Genomic DNA, 24,185 nt, shown 5'->3' with positions numbered 1-24,185 from the left:
ATATTCAATAGAAAAATATACTGGTAATTTGAATTATTTACAGATAAAGGGTTTTTCAAATGGCAACCATCTTTAAAATTCATGATTTTGTCTCGGATCAATAGAAGTAAGGGTGTCCAAGCATTGAACACAGAATCCGCATACAGAACTGGAAATAGGAATGATTAAACAATCCTAAATGTAAAACATTTTGTACCGGGGAGTATTAACGTGTAGAATTTATTTGGCCTAGAATAAAGACAGGAAACGTCAATCGTGAAAATAGCGTATTGATCAAATCATAACAAAACGTCCTCTGGAACAATATACATGTATACATTATACATTAAGGTCTGTGCATACGAAAATAAAAAAGTACTATTTAATGCCATGTTTTTACTGGCCTTCCATGGGTTCCTCAGAATAGGGGAAATGACGTCAAGTGGCACTGCTACATGTACTCATATCTTACAAATGTCACTGGTTACTTTTTTTTTTTTTAAAAGCAACATTTTGATTCACTTTCAAAATTATAAACATTCTGGTGGTAAAGTCTTTACAAATCATGCAACTCTTCAAAATATTGTCCAGTGGGGGCATTAGAACAATACCTGAAAATGAGAGGAAGGGTTATGGGGCCCCTATTTTGCTACCCTCCAAATATTACAGTCCTCAAACACATTAAAACAAAGTCTCATGCATATTTTGAGATTTGAACATTAATAAATTCAAAGGACATTCCTTCCGAATTGGAAAGGCCTCTAACTGTGCATCACGGGGGATGAGTGATACTCAGATTATATTCCTGGGTAGATGGAAATCGGATGCATTTAAATCTTACATAAGACACGTGACACCATGTTGATATATGTTTGTGTGGAAGTGAATTTATGAGGCAGATCTCAGTGGTTTTACGTGTGACGGCTCTTGACTTACAAGTGTTTTTCAGGATTACTTACATTATATACTTAGGAGGCCATATGTCTATCCCTCATCCAGAACACTGGTGCTCAAGTTATGAAAATGCTACACACATATTGAACTTGGTGGAAAGACGGTGAGGAATTTTCCAATGTGATATATGTTTGTATGGTGGCATATCTTTGTCCCCTTTTCAAGAACATTGGTCCCAGTCATTTGTTAATACTCGGAATTACATTTCAAACGCATCGAAAACATTCATTTTATGGGGGGCATATGTTTATCCCACATACACGGGGTAATTTCAAATTTTATCATAATTGAATTTTAATAGATACACATATTGCTCCGTTGCATTATGGGACATATGTTTCTTCCCGTATCGCAATGTGCAATTTATGTAAATTTTAACCGCTACTGATATCTGTAAGGTTTGACGTGTGTTGCCAGTCTTTCTTCGTCAAGTCAGTGGCGTTTTCCGACCCATTTTCATGATTTCTCGGTTAAGTTCTAATTAAGTTATCTTCATTTACAAAATTGGTTTATTTCTCATATTTATATTTTATGTCTGGTAAAATTATATGACATTATTAATAATACTTTTGATAATTTAAAACGAATTACTAAACGTCACAACTGTTTTACATACTTATTGTTCATTGAAGGAGAATAAGACATGGTGTTTTTAGTGATGAGAGGATTATGGAAACAAATAGCAATTCAATGGGCTATTGGGATATCAAAAGACTTATTGCATTGATAAAGAAATTCATTGGAAATTTTCATAATATAAACCAATCATAAAGACATAAAAATATATCAATTGCATGAAAATCTATACGGGATGTTTGCATCTTATTATCATATTGAATTTTATTTCAAATATGAATACATGTATACACCTTCAGAACAGAATGCAATAAGGATAATTATGATCCATAGGGAAAATCATGACAGATGCGTTATAGCGATAGTACGAGAAAAGCATGTGAAAACGATTTCACCGTTTTACAAATTTCCATGATATAATTTTTAAAATATTCACTTCACACTAATGCATGATGACTTACACAGACGTGATGTCATTGATAGTGCTGAATGTTCATGCTGTTTACTTGAATTACGTCTCATTCGATGTAGAGATGTCATCAACTTTAGGTGATGAGACACATATTTTGTACACGTCGTAAGTTAAAATCGTATAATGATATATTTAGCATAAAAAATGATACCGTATAAGTTTTACATATTTGTGTTCCAACCTTTAGTATAAAACATATCTATATAAAATAATATAAGTTCAAAACAAATAGTCATAAGGTTTGAAATACTGAAGCTTCATTTTTCCGAATGTTCACATGGCGCAAAAACCTACAAAAGAAACATTCTGAATATGTAGGCCTTTTAAGTGTTTCTTTATCAACTGTTAAAGATAAGCAGTTTAACCCGCTTTTGTTCTATTTATGGACATCCATGATTGTCCCTCCTCCTTTCTCCTGGTGTTTGTTCTTTTCTTCTGTGTCTTCTTCACACTCTTCTTGACTGGTTTTCGAGAACAACCGAGTGGTGCACACATGGAGAGTGTAGATCCGGGCTTCTTCGCTGGGGTGATCTGTTTGATCTATTGGAAGACAATTTTGTAAAACATGTAACCGAGTCAAAGAATAGGGACCTACAAGGCCTACCAAATCCCCCGCATCAGATTGTGTAAACACACAAACTGTCTTTCAAGGAAAGATAATCGAAACTGATTTTAATACAGCCAAGTACAATGAAACAGTGGATTGAACAAGTGAATTTGTGATTTCAAGAGGTTACCGTGCATGGCAAGATTTAGAAGGCTAAAGCCTTTGATAGATAGTATAGTTGGTGTCTATTCAATATTTTTTGACATGTTTACTACACAAATGCACAAAACAACGACTACCCGTTGGAGCAATAACACAAAACTTCCTAAAACAAAAATTTGCTTCGTGCAGTAGTTTGTAAATCACTGAGAGTTGAGATGTTGTTCTTTTTAACTTTTTTTTTTTTTTACAAACAACACATGACATTGATGCCGGCCTCATCTACATCCTTACCTAATATAAATATGCAAGTCCGTACTCCCGGTTTCATTCATATTATTGGGGGGAAAATTTTTTAATTATTCAAAATTTTCAAATAAGATCTTCCCACTAAGAAGAATCTTTAAACCAAGAAAAAAAATATTCCTGTGAGATTCGAACACCTTCTCGGTAGTTAAAAGTATTAGCTGATACCAGCGCTAAGAATCAACGTGTTCGAATAAATCCTATATTGTGATAATGTAAATGAAATGATACGAATTTATCAAAATATTCTAACGTTTATCCTTAATGGGTCGAGATTATGTTTTTTATAACTCAACTGAGTAAATGTTTGGAACTTTCTTGATATTCTAAGTATTTCTGGGGGGAGGTTAGATCCATTCATATCATAATTGATATAAAGATTCAATTTAGCACTGTAAATTGTCAAATTTTGAAAAATAAAACGCAAAGATATTGAATTTGAAACCCTATATCTGTCATGTTTGCGACATGGACAGACGAAAATGCTTTTTATGATGAAATTTATATGATAAACAATTTATGTTGAAGAAAGAAAGGCATTTATATTGCATTTAAAACTCTCAAATCCTCCTTGTTCTAAGTAGGGGATTCAACAGGTATTGTACGCCCTGTTCTTTTACAAACATTCTTTATACAGTCTACTCCACTTATATTGAAGTCGCTTATATTGAACTACCTGTTGTAATGAAGTAAAAATAAATCCCCAGTAACACCTACACAGTTTAACATCGTTTATATTAAACAATGGATATAATGAATACTTAAGGCTGGCCTCCTGAATTTGAGTATATATATCCGGAGAAGACTGTATTAAAAAGAATAATTAGTTCTATTATTTACCAGTTTAACGTAAGTGTAGTGAGTACATATAGTATACTATATGCCGTATACACCCTGGCGCTTAATCCCCTCCCCCATCTAAATACTGACCTGCAGTGGTTGTAGTGATCGAGTGTGCTGTACGTCTGCGATCTTAGGCAGTGATACTGGGATAGACTTCTTGCTAGTTGTGCGGGTCATGATACCACTTCGTGACGTCATTGTGACGGATCCGTCGCTTCGTGTTGTTTGCGGACGGGATATTTCATCATCGGTTTCAGACAAAACTTCTACAGGAAGTTCCACATTTAGAACTCGCCTATGATATTCTCTTCGTTTTTCCCTTTTTCTGCGCTCAGCAATTTTTCTGTTCCTTTCGCTTAGAATTTGACGATTAATTTCTTCCACAAGTTTTCTATAACAAATATAGAACAATAACGATCATTGCTCCCGTGAGGGTCATCAAAATTGACACATTCAAAGTACAGCATATAGTGGTTTCATCACTGTTCATTGAATACAATTTTCCCTTGATTTACTGATATCTCAGACCACGAACACCTACGGTCAATGAAGTACGGTAAATTCCCGCATGAAAAAACCCCCAGTTCATAACAGGTTTTAGCGAAATTAATTATCAACGAAACTGTATTACTTCTTATTCCACGGAAATTTATAAACCTACAGAACATGTATTTGAAAACCTTATAGATACGTGTCTTTATAATTTTTGCATTAGTCAAGATTTCTTGTGAAAAAAGGCCACAACCTTTGATCATGATTTAGGTGACCTTTACTAGTTGTAAATGACCTTGATTGCAACAGAGTCAAGGCACATTATCTCTGTGATACATTTGTACCAAGTATATATAGGGCCTACATGCTTCTAATGCTTCTCTTTTAAAAAGCTATGTCCAGAAATTTCTGACTTTCTAAAGCAGTTACCTTGACTTTGGCCAGATTGTTTATATTCAGTGACAGCACAAGGCATCATAAGCAAGTTGTGCGCTAAATGAGCTTATATATATATTGGAAAGTTATCTCCTGGAGAAGGATTCTAATCTTTTCTCAACAATGACGTTGACATCAGCCAAATGACGTTGGTTCAGATACATGAAAAGCCATCTAGTCATAAACAATTTTTAGGCTAGTCATGAGGCTCAAATGATTTCCCACTACAAACTTCTAGGCTGGAGAAGCATGTAAAATTTCTTGTCAGTGACCTTGCCAAGTATAAATCTCTAATATCCATGAATTACAACTATATGGTCAGGAAAAAAATGGACATGTATTTCAAACTTATTTTACAAGTTAACTAGACCATGTCCGGAAGACGGAAGGTTCCATGTGTAAACGTCAGGTTATATGCATTTTCTGCCAAATTTTGAGCTTCCACTGTCTCAACACTACAAGGGTTACGGTCTGGACAGCAGTTTACAAGCTTTTTATCAGTCACCTTGTTCAAACTTCAAGATCATGACATACCATCTGACCGTAAGCAACCTATGTGTAAGAACGACGACCTGGACTTGAACAAAAATAGTGGGATGGCAGACATAGTGATCCATATGAAAGGTGAAGACAACGAACAGTGATCAATCTCATAACTCCTACAAGCAATACAAAATAGATAGTTGGGCAAACACAGACCCCTGGATATACCAGATGTGGGATCAGGTGCCTAGGAGGAGTAAGCATCCCCTGTTGGCCAGTCACATCCGCCGTGAGCCCTATATCTTGATCAGGTAAACGGAGTTACCCGTTGTCAAAATCAATGTGCCAAGAACGGAATAACAATCGGTATGAAACAGTCAGACAGTATTTGACCCAATGATAGGTTATATTGGGAAACTAGATCGTTATAACGACCATATAATTTGCGAAATGCAACCTTTTAACAAGCCTTGAAACTCCTGCACCATCAACTTGTTTGTCAGTAGCCTGCCTCGATTAACGAGAGAGAGAGAGAGAGAGAGAGAGAGAGAGAGAGAGAGAGAGAGAGTTTTGCAAATGTTATGGTGATGTTGGTTATAATGATCTAATTTGCCAATACAACCTATCATTGGATCGAATGCTGTCTGATGTGTTTCATACCGATTGAGTCCCGTGAGGATCCGGGTTGGAATAGATTCTCAGTATCCCTTGCTTGTCATAAAGGCGACTAAATGGGGCGGTCCTTCGGATGAGACCGCAAAAACCGAGGTCCCGTGTCCCAGCAGGTGTGGCACGATAAAGATCCCTCCCTGCTCAAAGGCCATAAGCGCCGAGCATAGGCCTAAATTTTGCAGCCCTTCACCGGCAGTGGTGACGTCTCCATATGAGTGAAATATTCTTGAGAGAGGGACGTTAAACAACATTAAATCAATCAATCAATCATACCGATTGATAGGCTGTTCTTGACACAATGATTCTGACTACGTACTACTTCGTTTACCTGATCAAAATTTAGGACTCGTGGCGAGTGTGACCGGTGGACAGGGGGTGCTTACTCTTCCTAGGCACCTGATCCCACCTTTAGAATGTCCAAGGGTTTGTATTTGCCCAACTCTCTCTCTCTCTCTCTCTCTCTCTCTCTCTCTCTCTCTATATATATATATATATATATATATATATGCGATTGCATCTTTAATATTCCTACTTAATATCCAATACACACCTATAATCTATCCCGCTGGATTCGCCAGACGCCCGAGATGAAATGTTTTGAGCAAGAGATTCTATTTCATAACGAAACAGCTGGACGCCAGTCTTCTGTAGTTATACATTAAAATAAATTAATCATCTGATTAAATGATCATAGAAAATGATTTATTTACAATTTTCGGAAGTAATGTATGTAAATTACTTTTCATTAGATAAAATGTTACCTTCAGTCTAGTTTTGAACTCTTTCTGCGAGACATTGATCATGGCGGATTTGTCAAAAGCCCTTAACAACTCGAGAGGGCGTAAACCAAGGGATTTCATGTAGGACATCACTTTTTCAATGGCCGTTATTTCCCGCTCTAAAGAATAGAAACCACAGGAGCGGATCAATGCTAGTAAATTAAACATAAGACTAGACAACATTGTACACAAATGAAATTGTCTTCTTTTGCATGTATTCAATTGGATCTGAATGAAGAATGGATCGTTTTTACTGGGATCAAAATTTGTGAAATAAACTTCAGTTTTGAAAATAAATAAGGGTATGAATTGCGACTGTTAAAGCTTCTTGAAGTGTGCCGTCGTAAAACGATGCAATTCATAGCTTCATGTCCCTTCAAAAATGAAAACCATTTCTTCTATTTACATTTTTCAAAAAATTTTGTAGGAATTCCCAGTCGTTTAAATGACGTCCTTTATTTATCACATAATTCTGTATTCATACGCGCATTACTTACACCTGCAGTGCGTTCAATGTCCATCATTGCAATTTGTAAAGATATCAGGGGTTAAAAGATTGAAAATATAAATAGTTATGTAACAACATGCACTTACCCTTTCGTTGACCAAGAACATCACTAGAATGAACCACCCCGCCATGTATGAACTGGAACTTCCGTTTGCTCATGACCATGATTGCCAGTAATTCCGACTCGCCCAAAACAGCGACATCCTCAACAGACAAACAGCAATAAAGCACTATATATAAACGATGACACGTCACACAAAAATTAAGCGTATGGAAAAATCAGATTAATCATTTGATTATGTTTTCACTTTTGGCCTACAAGCTACTCGTGAAGGGAATGCCCTTTACAATGTCATTTGACTTTTTATAGGTAGGGGTACATGGTAAGGGATTTTTATTGGTTTTTGCTAATGATTTCACAGAATTATGCTCGTTTGTTCTTTTACTTCTCATTCGGGAATTTTTCACTCGTGTAGAGACGTCACCAGCTGTAGGTAAAGTGCTACAAATTTAGACCTTATGTTTGGCGCCTGCAGTCGCCAGTGGCGGATATAAGGGGGGCGCAGTCGCCCCCCCCCCCCTAAAATTTTCAAATTTAAGGTAAATCGTGGTATCTATTTTAGAAAAATGTACTGAACGATAAAAGAAGCAATGATTTCTTCTACTCCCGGAGAAAAAAAAAGGCAAAATCTTTTGATTTCTTGAATAATTTCATTGGGAGGACTTAACTTTTCCCCCCAAAACCCTTAAAATTTGCGTCATATTATTAATTTCACCTTATTAGAAATGATAGAAAATAGTACAAATGACTATATAGGAGACATATTTCAAGCCCTCTAAAATCTGTAAATTCCAGGAGCTTCCGGGGGCTTCGCCCCTGGGCCCCCACCAGGACTTTGCCCTGGACCCACTGGGGGCCTCAAGGCGTTCCCCAGCCTCATAAAGTGGCGCCCCCGTAACTGAAATTCCTGGATCCGCCCCTGGTCGCAGCAGCGAAGGTTCTATATCGTGCCAACGTCTACAGTGTCACGTGACCTCCATTTTATGATGATATCTGAAAGACCCGTAATTCTCACATCTAATGCCGGAACATTCACCACGTACGTCTATATCTTAGTTTGACACAGCGCCGGGATTGAGACCATAGACTGAGAACAGACTTAAAGGACACATGACACAAAAAATTATTTGTCTGCAATCATTGTCTTTATAATCCTTAAGCCAGATTCTCACACTTAATCTGTTAAACGCGCAGAATTTTGATTACTTACATCTCAAGATTTATTTAGCACAGATATGTATTTAAAAAAGTGTTGGTTTATATAAAAAAAAATATCAAATGCAAACATACATTGAAAATTGTATTTGTCGATGAAAATTATCTGAAAAGTTAGTTGGATTCAAAATGAAGACATACGTCTATTGTCAGTTTATGGTTTTGAGGGTCTGTTTTGTTGAATTATATACCGTGATTCTGCAGAGCAGAACGTGTAGGTTAAGAAACGCTTTATGTTTGAGGGATCATACTGATGCATATATTTCACTACCAATTTACTTTGGTATTCAGTTGTTGGTCTCAATGACACTCAGATCAGTAAAATACTGGTTCATACAGTCCAAAGGGGGATACTTAACAAAGAATACTATATACGGCGTGATCTGATATACTGGAAGATCATGAGATAATGGTATGAAAATCGATGTCTGTTGAATATGTGTATGTATTCAACCACTTGCATCACTCTGCTAGTGTACAATTTCAGCATGGTAAAGAAACAGAAAGCACGATAAATACACAGAACACGATACAGACACTTACAATCATATCAAGAAGTCTGACATTACTCGCATCACTAGACACTGCCATCATGAGATCCATTGCTCCTGTCGTTGTCAATGGGTTGTTCCCAATCTAAACGAAGAACCAATAGAACATTTTATCTGTTCATAGTTTTCAAAATATAATTTTTATAAGAAACTGATAATGATATAGTTGTAGATACAGAGATAGAATGCCTACTTTGAGCACTTGAAGCGTGGTGTTTGCCGCCAATCCTTTCGAAATGATGCAGGCTCCGTTCCAGTTAATGTTATTGTGCGATATATCTAGTGACGTCAGAGTCTTACTAGACTTCAGACATTTGGATACCGCCACTGAACCATCATAAAGAAGGCCATTCCACGCCAGCTTGATAGACGTCAGAGTTTTGTTTATCTACAAAGACCATGAAGATTCAAACTAATGACCGAGTCACTGGATTCACATCGGATCGACAAAGAATCACGTGATCGGACGATTACGCAGTCAGGAATTATTTTCATTTTGTATGTAACCATTTTGGTATTGTAAAATGCTTTGGAGTGGATCGTAAATGATATGAATGAAGGTTCATCTCTTTCTTTATCATCATTACTATCATTGGGGTTTTTTTTGGGGGGGGGGGTGTTGGGTGGTTTAGTATTTTGTTGGAGAAATATCATTGAAAATCCATGCAAAACACTTTTTTGGTCCTTAACTACCTCTCAACATTACTTCCTTTATAAAATCACCTAAAGTGTAGACGAAGTCACCGCTCATTCTTATCTCAGTAATTTTTGCATAATCAGTTTAAGCAGTTTACATCTGATGCAAACACTTTGTTTTCCTTTTATATTCAATGCAGTTTATACATAATTCTTGTTTTCGGATAACAATAGATAACTAATCCTAACATCCGTTTTAATGTACATAATGACAACACATAACTGATATTAAACGTAAACGTGTATGCTTCATTTCTATATTAAGATAGAAGAAAGTGACACTTACACTGTATATGCACTGACAACTCACCTCTAACGCCTTCAGGATGCCTACCGTCCCCTTCCCTCGCAACTGGTTCCAGCTCAAGTCAATTTCTTGCAATCGTTTATTTTCAGCTGTTTGAAATAAAATCACATGTATACATATCTGCATGTTCTACAGGTATTCAATAATTGCGCGCACGATTTTTCGTGAAGCAACACGTTTTCCCACCCAATTTTTTTAAGCCCCTTTGTTATTTCATGACACGTATTAAAATTGTATTATCTTTATAGATTTTAAAGATTTCTGTGGATAAAGATGCTAGTTTTCCTGATATACAGTAAATGGTTATTTTCACGCAGATTGTCTTCCAGAAAACAACGAGCGCTGACTCAGAAATTGTCACAGATTGTTTGGGTTTTTTCAAAATTCATATCAATGGAAAAAAAAAGTCTTAGTCCAAAGCTGCAGTTTGTTTTCCGGAAGAAAATATTCACTAACATTATCTATTTTCGGCATTTTGAAATAAAACTTCTATTTTGCACACAGTGTCTCCTCCTGAAAACATCAAGAACAGGTTTGGACAAGCTTTATCTTGGTGCTTTTGGACATCAGGTCTTCCAACAGTCTGTTGGAATTCCCACGAGTACGAATTGTGCTCCTTTATTAGCTGACCTATTTTTGTATTTTTACGAGGCAGAATTTATTCAAAAGCTTCTACATGAGAAGAAAACAATTCTTGTTGTGGCCTTCAACTTGACGTTTAGATATATCGGCGACGTTTTATCTATTAACAATAAGCATTTTCATTCATATGTCGATTATTCCAATGTACTCGATATAAAAGAGAACACAAAATCTTCCACTTCTGCTTCGTACTTAGATATTAAATATTGAAAATAGATGTTAACAGCAAACTAAAACCTCTTTATGACAAATGGGATGACTTCAGTTTCTCCATCGTCAACTTCCCATACTTATCTAGCAATATTCCATTATCACCTGCATATGGTGTTTATATCTCTCAACTGATTCGTTACGCAATAGCTTGTTCTGCGTATGATCAGTTTTAAAATCGAAGCAGGCTACATGTACCAACAAACAATATGATGTTACATGGGTTTCAACAGTCTCGTTTAAAATCAGCATTTCGCAAATTTTATGGTCGTTATAAGGATCTAGTTTACCTATACAACCTGCCATTGGGTCAAAGTTGTCTGATGTGTTTCATACCAAGTGTCATGCTGTTCTTTACACACTGATTTTGACTTCGTTTACCTGATCACGATATAGCGCTCGCGGCGGGTGTGACCGTTATGCAGGGGATGCTTACTCCTCCAAGCGCATGATCTCAACTCTGGTATGTCCAACTTTTGATTTTGTTTACCTTATTGGAGTTGTGAGATTGTTCGTAATCTTCACCTTTTCATTTTCATCACAGATGCATTTTTCCTTTTCACTTACACGTACATGTGTACTAGACTTGATAGTGGAAAAGGGTTTTGTCATTTAATACATGTACACTCTTATGTTTTATGAAAGAAAAACGGCAACAATACATAGCATTTTTATTAATTTTGAGTATCATTTTAAGAAGGTCACTACGCTTGATTATCTCCAACCGATAATAGACCATGCATTAGAGACAATCCATGTGAAGCTGTATATGATGGTTTTAAGGTTTTATTGGTACATACTACATGTAGTATGGAGGTCCATGAAATAGATTGTGATACAAATGTAAATTTTATTGTCTTTGTGGCAGACGCATAATCTAAATACAGATTAAGAAGAAGTTGTTGGGGTTTTTTTCCACCAGAATTAGGGAATTAAAAAAAAAAACAACAACAAACGAAACAACTGACTTTATAGCTGTCCACTGAGGGCGAGATAAATAAACAAACCTACCTAGAGCGGCGCCCAGGGTCAGGCCACTCAACTCACAGAACGCGTTGTTGCCGAAATTTACTGACACCAAGGCGGAATTTTTCTGTAGTAAGATAAAGGTATTGGGGCTTAGATAGCAGATAGTAGAAAATATTTACTCATTTTTCATGTCATTCTTACGAGTTGGGTCAAACCTTAAATAATTTTTTCGTATCATTAATACATGTGAATTTATTTTTTTCCATCAATCGTCGTTTACTGATTTCATTTCGTGTATGATAGAATATAGATTAATGAAAAAATTCTTTTCTATCGGATAAAAAGGAATTTTTTTACCGCTAGTCCAGGCGCCAACAGGAACGTTGCTTTGTGATCTAATTTGTTTCCTGCAACAAAGAATTAAAATTTAATTGAATTAAAATGATCTCAAGTTAAAACGTTTTATTTCGACAACGCTTAAAGCTGTATAACCCGGTGTTCATGTATTATTTTTGTACATAATTACTTTAAAGCAGATTAATTACTTTATAAAGTTATTAACTTTTCCTTAATTACATGCTTGAAAACATCTGCATGTAAAAGAAAACAGTGCGAATATTATTTAGAAAGTAAATATAGTGGCTACATATATAAATCATCCCATAATAGACGTCTATAAATAGACCCACGCGCGTCAGGGGAATCCCAACATGATGTATTAACTCATACAGCAACTGTCTAGTTTTAAGGCTGAAAGGGCGTAAAACAACGAATTACTAAGATGTATTTGATATTTTTATTTCTATTAAACTTATGGTACGGTACTGTTATAACAAAATACACAGCTTTACACAGATAAGACCACCAATGATTTGGAAGTTTGAACTGGTCACGTGACTGTCACTTGAAATGGCAGAGTGACGCGGTTATTTGTAAACATCGATTTAAAATCAAATTATTTAGGTTAAAACAGGTGAAATAGTTTATGATATGTCGTGCAGTCTCATAACTACATACGTGCGATGATTTAATAGCATTTTTACGAGATGGAAAAAAATATTGTAATGCGGGCCATATTAATAAGGGTCATTAAAAATGTTGATAACCCAGTAAATGTATCATGTTTCTGTTTTTTAAATGTCAAATAAATAATGACATAAATGTGTGAAATTAACACCTAGAGTTACCTGTACTGCTACAGGTAGATGAACGTCAAAGTTTGCAACATTTTTTTAAAAATCAAATTCGTTTATCGCCTACTCACAAGTACAGCTATTCATGCAATTTGATCTTGCGAAACCAAACATTACGCAATAGGTTTTAAATCAAATCCGTTTTATGGAGTTGAAGATTAGGATATCAAATCACTTATTGTATTTTTTAATCAAGCTTACCTAGTTACACAAAATATTTCCTTCGAAAATATTTTTTTCTTAAATTTGATATGTATTTCATTATATATATATAGTTATGGGTCATAACATTATTAACAACGGAATTTTCCCTATGTATTTTATATAAAATTACTGTTTTAAAAAACTTTTCTAATTTGAATATGTTCGGTTCAATTTCTTTAAAATCGACAAGCTAGAGGTTCATAACCGCAAGTTTGTTTTTAAAATTACAATTGAAAATATTTACGATGTGTGATTAGAATTTTAACTTCACAATTTACTAAAGTAAATTGATGGCATGGAATTTCACTTTTGTAATTCATAATTTCCTACATTGTACTAAATTCAATTAATTATGTACATGAGAAATGAATAGGATTTTAAATTCAGAGGAGAAGTTCGTTTTGTTTGTTTCGGTTTATTTGTTTTAAATCCCTTCGAGAATAGTTTACTCATACGTTGAGACGTCACCAGCTGTAGGTGAAGTACCACAAATAGACCTATGCTAAGCGCTCATAGCCCTACCAGTGAGGGTTCTTTATCATGCCAACATCTGTCGCGGCAAGAGACCTCCGTTTTTAAGGTCATATCCGAAAGACCGGCGATTAACTCTCTCTTCTAAATGCCGAGGCGAATGAGCACTCAATCTTTAATTTTAGGTCTTCGGTTGGACGCGACCAAAGCACGAATGGGGCTCGAACCAGCGGCCTCCCGATCACTTACAAAAGTAGTTTTATATGAAATATTATACATGTACAGGTAAACCTACAATTGATTATAATTAATAAAATGTTGGACATTCAAGTAAAAAAACAAGAATCATTGTCGAAACTGAACTGGGCATAAATTATGTTTATTTACTTATTGCTCTCTCCATAAAATCGATCAATATGAAGCATCAATGCCAAGAGAAAAGCGACATTCAAAAGTTACCTGACAAGTCAAGATGTTGTAGAATTTTGTTGTAAGACAAGGCATGTGACAAAGTCTTCATAGACTCATAGGCAATCCCATTGCTGCACAAATTCTGTCACGAGATAAATGCAATAAGTGTAAAGTATAGTATATGGTTAAGGACAAGCGGATTTTTAAAAATAAAATTCCTAAAAGATAATAAAAGACATTAAGAAGGTAGCACTACGCTAAAGCTACAATTGTATTTACACAATGAATTACTTGCTAATTTTTTTGCTTGCTATTCAGTATGTTTACACAGGAGCGCAATAGAATACATGCAATAATGAGCTTAATTTCAAAGAGAACGAGTTAATCAATGATGGTGATCATTGCAAACATTGACTCGTACCCGATGAGATTCCTTTTTATGCAATGTGTGTAATTTCTAATTAAATTGACCAATTGTTTCAAAACTCATCTTCTCTAAAACTGCACATCTGCAAGAACAATTAAATGTATAGTCATGTAGTGCAGGAAGGCCTCTATCAAAATAGTAAATTTCATGATTTCTAGGGTAGAGCTGTCTGACTTCAGGGCGGGGGCCAAATTTGGTATATAAAGTGTTTATGTTGAAAGCATTTAAATAGCATCTTTAATGCTATTGATACGAAAATGAAACAAGATACTAGGCCTCTGCTGGTGGACTGTTAGTCCCCGAGGGTCTCTACAGCCCAGTAACTAAGTACTTCGTTACTAGCTTGAAAATACGGATGTATATTTAATTGCTGTTATAAAATTTAGAAATTCATTTCAAAATTAAGGATTATCTCCCTCATGCATAGCTCTTATCCTTAGACGAATTTGGCTCCACTTTTTTGGCACGCTGTTTTTGGCTATATATAGCTCTAAAACTTCAGTTATTTCGGATTTCAAAGATTTCGGTTGAGCATCACTGAAGAGACATTATTTGTCGAAATGTGCATCTGGTGCATCAAAATAGGTACCGTATAAGTTTTACATTATGACCCCTGGGTCGAGGCCTCTGCTGGTGGACTGTTAGTCCCCGAGGGTCTCTACAGCCCAGTAGCTAAGTACTTCGTTACTAACTTGAAAATACGGATGTATATTTAATTGCTGTTACAAAATGTAGAAATTCATTTCAAAATTAAGGATTATCTCCCTCGTGCATAGCTCTTATCATTCGACGAATTTGGCTCCACTTTTTTGGCACGTTGTTTTTGGCTATATTTAGCTCTAAAACTTCATAGTTATTTCGGATTTCAAAGATTTCGGTTGAGCATCACTGAAGAGACATTATTTGTCGAAATGTGCATCTGGTGCATCAAAATTGGTACTGTATAAGTTTTACATACTAGTAAATGATTAGATGGAGCAGGTAGCCCTTTACCGAATTTTATTATCCCAGGGGTTTGGGGTTTTGGTTTCAGAGTGGGGCTAAATCATCATAGTAATTATTACCTTTATCATTTGAAAGACTTCTATAATTTTGCTGATACTGTATGAAACCTAAATGTATATTCAGGAAAAGAAAGGGGTGTACCAAAATTGTAAATTTTGGAACCCAAGGATTCTGACTCTAGAATTTAGCTTAGATATGCCGAACATGAAAATCATATAGATTTCATGGCCACTTGGGACTAGTGGTGGTACGTTTAAGTGATACACAGGTGACCATTAATGCCCGTGGGCCTTTTGTTTCAAAGAACCCCCTTTGGTACTCTATCAACACCCCCAAATCCTGAAGGGCATGGTAGTAAGGACTAGGCTGGATAACCCTTTACCTAATGGAAGTTTCAAAACATGCTCAGACCTCAATTGTCAATTACAGTGTATGCAAATATAGCTTAGACACTGAGGGTTTTATCTAGTCCTGTTATGGGTCGCAGTTATAAATCATTACGAAATGTTTCCTGCAAAATGTCTCATGAGCTGTGATGTCTGCCAGAAACAATATGTAGGAGAAAGAACACTTTAGAACAGACCTCCCCAAACGGGTCAACAACATTTCTACCGCTCGTCTGTCAACACTAAGAAAGATTTGCCAATAGCTTCACATTTCAGCGACAGTAATCACTGATGGGAGGACAAGGCAATAGACATAACTCAATATGGTCTGATACATGTACATTTTGTAAGTACATTTTTGATGCACGGACTGAAATCATTCGACCTTCAAGGTATCAACAATTTAAGCCAACTGACGTCTCCAGGATGAATATAGTATTATAGACTAAACTTTTACCGGATCATGAACTCCATTATGTCTTTAATACTGCAGCTGTATTTTCCCATTTTACTTAAAAACCAAGTTAACTAGTTTTATATCGTTAGTTTACAGGAGTGCATGCTTGTCTAATTTTGCAACTTTTTGAATGGCAGAATAATAAACCAGTTGATTTTCCCATCACCAGGCATGAACCATGTCATCAGTTGTTCACGGTCCTATTAAACTCTACTTTAAACTTCTGCCGTAGACATGATCAATACATGTGTACCTGGTGATCATTTGATGTTCTAAGCTGTCAATCCTTTGGTGAAAGCATGAGTTAGTCCACATTGTTTACTTTCCCTTGTCTTTTTGACTCTATGCCGTAATTCAAAGTTACATACCGAGCATAATAGGAAATCTTACCGGGTATGAGGTTCGAGGGCGAGTCAATAAATAACCAGCCTAACTTATTTCCGGTTGAGATCCACTTCTTCTTTTTCGATGTAATTGCCTTCTAGTGTGTTCAAGTGCTATCAGCCCAGAACTGAAAAAGTCAGGGTCCTTCCATTAATGCACTCCTCAACTGCCGTCACGACTTCTTCGTCAGAGCGGAAATGACATTCACATATATCCTTTTTCAGGTTTGGGATTAGCAAGAAGTCGCTAGGAGCGAGGTCAGGCGAATAGGCAGGATGTGGTATTAATTCATATTCGTTTCACTCTAAAGCATCCATTGCAACTTTGGAAGTGTGGGCTCTCGCGTTGTCCTGTTGCAGAAATACACCTTTACAGAGTTTACCTCGACGTTTTTCACGGATGGCGGTTCTCAGCTGGTTTAGCAAGTTTGCATAGTGCACTCCAGTTATTGTACTTCTCATGGGTAAAACGTCCAACATAATAACGCCTTTTGCGTCCCAAAATACTGTGGCCATCATCACCAAGATTGTTGCGTCTTGAACTTTGGCCTCAGGGACCCAGGCCCTACCCACTGACGACTCTGAGCTTTATTCTTTGGCTCATAATAATGAACCCAAGTCTCATCTACAGTCACCAGACGCAAAAGAAAATCATCTTTTGACCTAAAACGCTTCAACAAGGCGCTGCATACTGATGCTCTGGTTGCCATTTGCTCATCGCTAAGGGATTTGGGGATCCAACGGGCTGTTAGCTTGCGCATACCTAAACTATCATGTAAGATTGTTAAAACGCTACCATGTGAAATGCCTAATACCTGCGCTATTTCTTTCACCTGAATTCGCCTATCAGAGTATACCAGATCCCAAACTTTCGTACACATTTCCTCGTCGGTGGCATCCAGTGGGCGTCCAGACCTGGCTTCATCTTCTAAAGACGTTCTACCGCTTTTGAATTTCCCTACCCAGAATTTAACCTGAGCATGAGATGGTGCAGAAAACCCATAAACATCGGCTAACTCGCCGTGTATTCCCTTGCATGTTTGGCATTCAATACTTAGTATCTTATTAAAGAATGATATGGAAATCGTGACCGTCTCGATCAATCGGAAATGGGATAGGCTGGTTACTTATTGACTTGGACTCGTATATACAATATACATTATGTACATTATAATATGAGAGAGAGAGAGAGAGAGAGAGAGAGAGAGAGAGAGAGAGAGAGAGATTTGATTTGAACATATTTTATTGTATGAATATACAAAAGGATTGGTTACAAGTTCTAGCAACTTAGACAACCTCTCCCGTATACAAAATATATTATGCTATACATGTACAAATAAAGATTGTCGTACCACAGAAAATATAATATTAGAGAGAGAGAGAGAGAGAGAGAGAGAGAGAGATGAATTTTAAGTAAACTTTTTGTTTGTTACTCTTGCAAGACGTGATGTAAAAACAGTATATTTCTTACCAGTCTGGAGATGACGATATTGTCTAGAAGGAGCTGGGCGATATGCATACAACCCTCGTTTCCAATATCACAATTGGACAGATTGAGATTTTCCACACGAAGGTTGTCCTTCAAAGAATGAAATTCATCGCATTTGTGACAAGAAATTATCATTAAAATCATAGGTAGGAATATCATAAACGTTTGACAAATGAATGGTTATTTGTAAGCACATGACGTAATACATCCCTTGCTGTCTGACGTGTTCATACCGATAGTGAGGCCGTTCTTTATATATACTGATTTTGACTACGGATGACTCCGTTTACCTGATCAAGATATAGGATTCACGGTGGGTGTGACATGTCGACAGGGGGTGCTTACTCCTAGGCACCTGATCCCACTTCTGGTATGTCCAGGGGTCCATGCGTGCCCTACTGTTAATGTTGTATTCTTTATAGGAATTATAAGATTGACTCACTGTTCGTCATCTTCAGTTTTTCATTGAAATGATGGGATGTTTTGAAGTAACATTGAAAGTAGGGTCTGATTAATAAATATGTATAGGTTACAAAATGAATGACATGAAAAACGAAAATACATGTCGAATCCATGGATATAACATTATTTACTTTTGAACATCAAAGAGGCAAATTAAATGTGTGCATGGTTATAATAAGCATTGAAACCTCTACCAAAACCCTGAAATTCATGACCCCTGAGTTCAGATGTCAGGCCCTAGGGTGAGACGTATTTGTTCATATATAGAAAATGCTTTACATCTTAGAAAATCTTCTTCTGTACTGCTGAACATCAAGCAGTCAAACTGTTGGCATTATCATAATGACCAATGGGATTTATACATATACCAAAACTGTGAAATTGATGAATCCTGGATTCAGGTTTATTGTCCTAGGGTGGGGCTACATGTATGTTGGTTATAAACAGGTAAAGACAACGAGGAGCGATCAATCTCATCACTCCTACAAAGAATATAGAATCGAGGATAAGGCAAAAACCATCGTAGGATACCCACGGCTGATCTCATCTTCTACTCATCACACAGACCCCTGGACACACCAGAGGTGGGACTGAGTGCTTAGGAGGAGTAAGCATCCCCTGTGGACCAGTCATATCCGCCGTGAGCCATATATCTTGATCAGGTAAACGGAGTAATCCGTAGTCAAAATCAGTGTGTAAAGAACGACCTAACAATTGGTATGAAGCCCGTCAGACAGCCTTTGACCCAATGACAGGTTGTATTGGTAAATTCGACAGTTATAAGGTCCATAGAATTTGATGATTATAGTGAGCAATGGGCCCTCTTTGAAAACTGTGTATGCATTTGCCCTTTTAGAACTTAAATAGAAAAATATCCTTTCGCTGTGATATGACAAAACTTGCTATCATAAAAAAAAAAAGATTAGTAAATTAATTATCCGTATGAGTGTTATACCATTATATCTATCATCTAGTACGAAATATAAGAAAGAAGTAAAAAACAAAAAAAGCACACGAGTAACCAATGATTTCTCAAGACCATTGGGGGTGTCTTTTTAATTGATTTAAAATTCATCAAGTTCTATATCTTATATTTTTATGAAATCAAGTTTATTCCCTCAAAGTAGAATTCCGATAACTCTGTAGATGTAGGTAGGACTTGATAAGAATTACCACTAAGGCCACACAGAGTGGCTTGATGTCCCGGGCGGTAAGGCAGCGATACGCCACGGACAGGGTCTTTTTCTCCAGTTCCTGTAGAATCCTCCGCTGAGGGGGGACGTCTCCAAACTTAGAACACGCATCCAGATATCTCTGTCTACAGATCAGGTAATCGTTGTCTCCAAAGTCATTATCTATTAATTAGATCAATAATTCTTTGGCGACGAAGCGCTGCAATGTATCTTCATGTATTATGAAAGTAAATGAACATTTATTCTTTGGGGCCAAATAAAAAATAATATACTGTAAAGTAAGATATTTTCATGCGGTTAAACAGTCGTGGTTTGAAAAGCAATTTACATTTTCTTGAGAATTTAAATTTCGTGGTTGAAAAATTGGAAGATCAGCTTTTCTTATTCGTGGTGAATTCAATTCGTGGGTTAGTCCAGCGCATAGAAACTATATGTAATTTTGCGCTTTATAAATGAATAAAATAATAATAATGATAATACAAAGAAAATCCCTACAGTACACGATGTATTATCTCAGAAGAATTTAAGGAACTGGATAAAACTTGAAATTTGTTCCGTCGGGCCTTCTACTCAAAAATATTACATGTCAGCAATATAATAGAAAACTTTGCAACGGATATGAAACATTAATAAATGAAGGTTTAATATTTGCGATACGCGCTGAACAAACAGAGAGCTCTGTGTCAATCTTGTGTTTGGGTCTTCCTCATTCATAATGAAAACAAAATGTTTGTCAAGACATGCTGCCTTACAAAAATAACTATAATTTACATATATCGTCATTTCTAATCTATAAATCTCCAGACATATTGATTGATTCAACAATAAGCTTTTGACCGAAGGATTTTTTTTAATTTAGAGGTACTGTCTTTCAAACTTAGTATAATCCCATATTTAAATTCAGTTCTTAGAGAAAATCCAAAAATCCAAAAACAAAACTGGGAACTAAAACAAAAACTATGAAATAAAAAAAAAATGGAAAGACATAATATTGTGAACAGCTACATGGTGTACATGTAGTAACCTGAATCACAGGGTCCCTATTTTTTTATTCCATGGAATACATTGATAATTAGTCCGATATCTTCATTTCTACAGAAAACTGATATTAATGTTGTGCAGCTTTTTTTCATGTTGTTTAATCTTTTGTTGCATTATTTAAATGTTTTGTTTTCAAAACAGAAGTTTCACAGGGTAAACGCGCTAATGAGCAGCAAATATTGATTTCTTCTTTAACCTGAATTCTTAATTAGTATATGAATGAGTAATATATTTACAATGTGTGAATTTGAATTAATTTCTCGGTTTTGTACGACATCAAACATTGTAAATTGTAACAGACAATTGTTTCTAGTAATGATTCAAATGTATATAACAGATAAGAATCCCCACCTCCTCCTCTCAGTTAAATCAATGCTGCACCGGTAATTAGAAACGGACCGGTTTATGTAACACATCTACCCCGTGTAATCTGCGATAAACGTTTTTATAATATTGAAAGTAAATAGAGTCTAACCAGTGCATGGGTATGTACAAAGAACCAATGTGTTTAACAATTTCAATACTGTATCAAAAATATTTGATATGTATACAATTGAAGTTTTCCCTGAATGAAAATTGTTGTCGCGGGGAAGATGACGGTTATTTGCGGGCAGATCAGACGTTTTGCAGGCTGATGTATAAAATTATTTTTTGTACATTTATTTATTAGATAAATACATGCAGCTATGTGTGTATCTGATGTGTAATATAACGTCATGTACTTTTAATTAAGATATCATCTTAAACTTTAACTTCGATTTATCTTAAACTGTAAAAAAAAAAAAAAAAAAAAAAAAAAAAAAAAAAAAAAAAAAAAATCTTAAACTGCAAGTTAAGATTTATTTTAAAATGTAAATTAACATTCATCTTGAACTGTAACTTAGATTTATCTTACACTGTAGATAAAAAATTATCTTAAACTGCAATTTAAAATACATTTTAAACTGTAAATTAATATTCATCTTAAACTGTAACTTAAGATTTATCTTAAACTGTAAATGAAAATTGATCTTAAACTGTTATTAAAGATTTATCTTAAACTGTTAATACAGATTTATCTTGAACTGTAAATAAAAATTGATCTTAAACTGTTTATAAAGATCTTAAACTGTTAATACAGATTTATCTTAAATTTATGGTAACATGTTTATATTACCCGCTCTGTTACTTTCCGGAGACAGGTCGTCTAGGTCAGTATCGTAGAAATCGCTGTCATTGCTTTCATCTAACTCCTGTCCTTTCACGTCGTCCTGATGACGCTCGTCACCAATTTCATCATCATCTCCTTCATCATCATCATCATCCGAATCACTACATATATAACTCCATCTTTTCTTGTCCTCACTTTTCGCGAATTGCTCCAATTCTGTAATGATAATTTCGTAATTGGAATCACGAAATAAATGGTTTCTTTCCTTGCCATTTTCGTCCTCAACATTGGTACTTTCCTCGAACCCTATCTCTTCAGTATTTGAATTTCCTTTCTCATCAAATTTATTATCGTTCATCTCGGTCTTTTCTAGACGTTCCTCATCGTCATCACTGAAATCATTGTTCCTATTTGTTTCTGTCTTATTAACGTCTGTTAATTTTGGTGAGTCTGGATTAGATCGTAACATTGTAATTCTACCAGTGACACTAGGTGTAGACATTCCTGTAGACTCCTATTTTCAGGATGAGGGTAGATTATTGGTAATTGTCTCTGGTGCTCGCAATTTCATTATAAACTCGACACCCTCTTTGTCATCAATCAACCCTGTCGTAAACTGAGACTTTCATAGCGACAGAGCCACGTTCCGTTGCTTTCATATGCATTCTCGTATTTAAAAATTCTAAATGATGAATAATTGATGCCCATTGATAATGTTTTATTGGGCTTCTGTGCTTACCTATCGATATGAATTCATAAGGTGTGACAGTCATGAAGCAATGTTCAGCAGGAGAAAAAGGGACAAGAAACGTACTCAGCTGATGGAATACATAGATTGTTTAGAAAAATTCCCTAGAAACTTCTCCACTATATAATTTCACCTTTACTCGTATACGATTGAATATTTCCGAGTTTCTGATTGGCTGAGAAACAAAAGAGTAGAAAAAAAATTTAAACGTTATGTTTACCTCCATATGTATGTGTCTTCAAGGTGAATATAACATTTTATTTTTTCCAACATTGGACGAAAAATGAATTGCGAATCCCCAAATTGATACGTCGGTTTATCACACTGTAGCGTTTCGTTGTCCAATGAAAACTTGTATAATCCCTTTCCACTGGGTCCTGCATGCTATCTGTAAACAAAGATGGCGACCAGGTCTCGTTTGGTTACATGTAGCTCTAGTAACTGGTTTCGATGTTTGAAAAACTTGCGTCTTTAATCCCTTTCTACCAAGTCTTGCACACTAGCCAGTAGTGATGTTTTAACTTACTAAATTATATTGTTCCACTTCTGTTTCATACTTAAAATATTTTATTGAAAATATATATTAACGGCAAACTAACAACTCAACTTTTATGACAAACGGGATTATTTCAACTTCTCCATCATCAACTTCCCCATATTTATGTAACAATATTCCATTATCACCTGCACATGGTGTTTATATCTCTCAAGTGACCCGATACGCAAGAACTTGTTCTGCTTATGATCAGTTTTTGAATTGAGGTAGGCTACTGACAAACAAGTTGATTTTACAGGGGTTTCAATAGTTTCGCAAATTATATGGTTTTTATAATTAACAATCTAGTTTGCCAATACAACTTACCATCGGGGCAAATGCTGTATGAGGTGTTTTATCCGATTGCTAGGTCGTTCTTGGCACGCTGATTTTGACTACGGATAAATCTGTTTACCTGATTATGATATAGGGCTCACGGCGGGTGTGACCGGTCGACAGAGGATGCTTACTCCTCCTAGGCACCTGATCTATATATGGTATATGCACACGAAAATGCGCCACGAGATATATAACTTAAGGTAGTATCAGCCATCAGGCCGCGAAATACTCTCCATGGAATATGTTCTCGCATGTGTGAATGTTGACGATGAATTTTCCAACATGTATATCGTCATTTAATGAATGTTTCCGTTTCCTGTGACGTGGAGCTTTTGTGGTTAGATGTGCTTGTGTTTCTTACACCTGTATTGGTGATGGAATCGTTTGTGTGCAGTTGGATGTAGCGTATCCCGTGTTCATTTGGTGCATGGTGTT

General features: G+C 35.9%; 1 protein-coding gene across 1 annotated transcript; it reads right to left on the bottom strand.

The window, feature by feature from the left end:
- Positions 1–253: 253 nt before the first annotated feature.
- Positions 254–22,851, bottom strand: LOC125677122 (leucine-rich repeat-containing protein 74A-like). The gene is made up of 14 exons (XM_056158633.1): positions 22,135–22,851; positions 19,918–20,099; positions 18,265–18,372; positions 14,184–14,277; positions 12,214–12,263; positions 11,899–11,980; positions 10,039–10,124; positions 9,226–9,420; positions 9,025–9,117; positions 7,292–7,409; positions 6,680–6,816; positions 6,469–6,563; positions 3,924–4,227; positions 254–2,521 (listed from the first exon to the last, which is right to left on the bottom strand). Exons 1-14 carry the CDS (start codon positions 22,628–22,630, stop codon positions 2,342–2,344), a joined length of 2,220 nt encoding a protein of 739 aa, XP_056014608.1. The 5' UTR covers positions 22,631–22,851; the 3' UTR covers positions 254–2,341.
- Positions 22,852–24,185: the final 1,334 nt, after the last annotated feature.

Source organism: Ostrea edulis, chromosome 3, assembly GCF_947568905.1.
Source record: "Ostrea edulis chromosome 3, xbOstEdul1.1, whole genome shotgun sequence".
NCBI classification, from domain to species: Eukaryota; Metazoa; Mollusca; class Bivalvia; order Ostreida; family Ostreidae; genus Ostrea; species Ostrea edulis.
The sequence above is the reverse complement of the archived record's forward strand: the minus strand, read 5'-3'. Positions and strand labels throughout refer to the sequence as shown.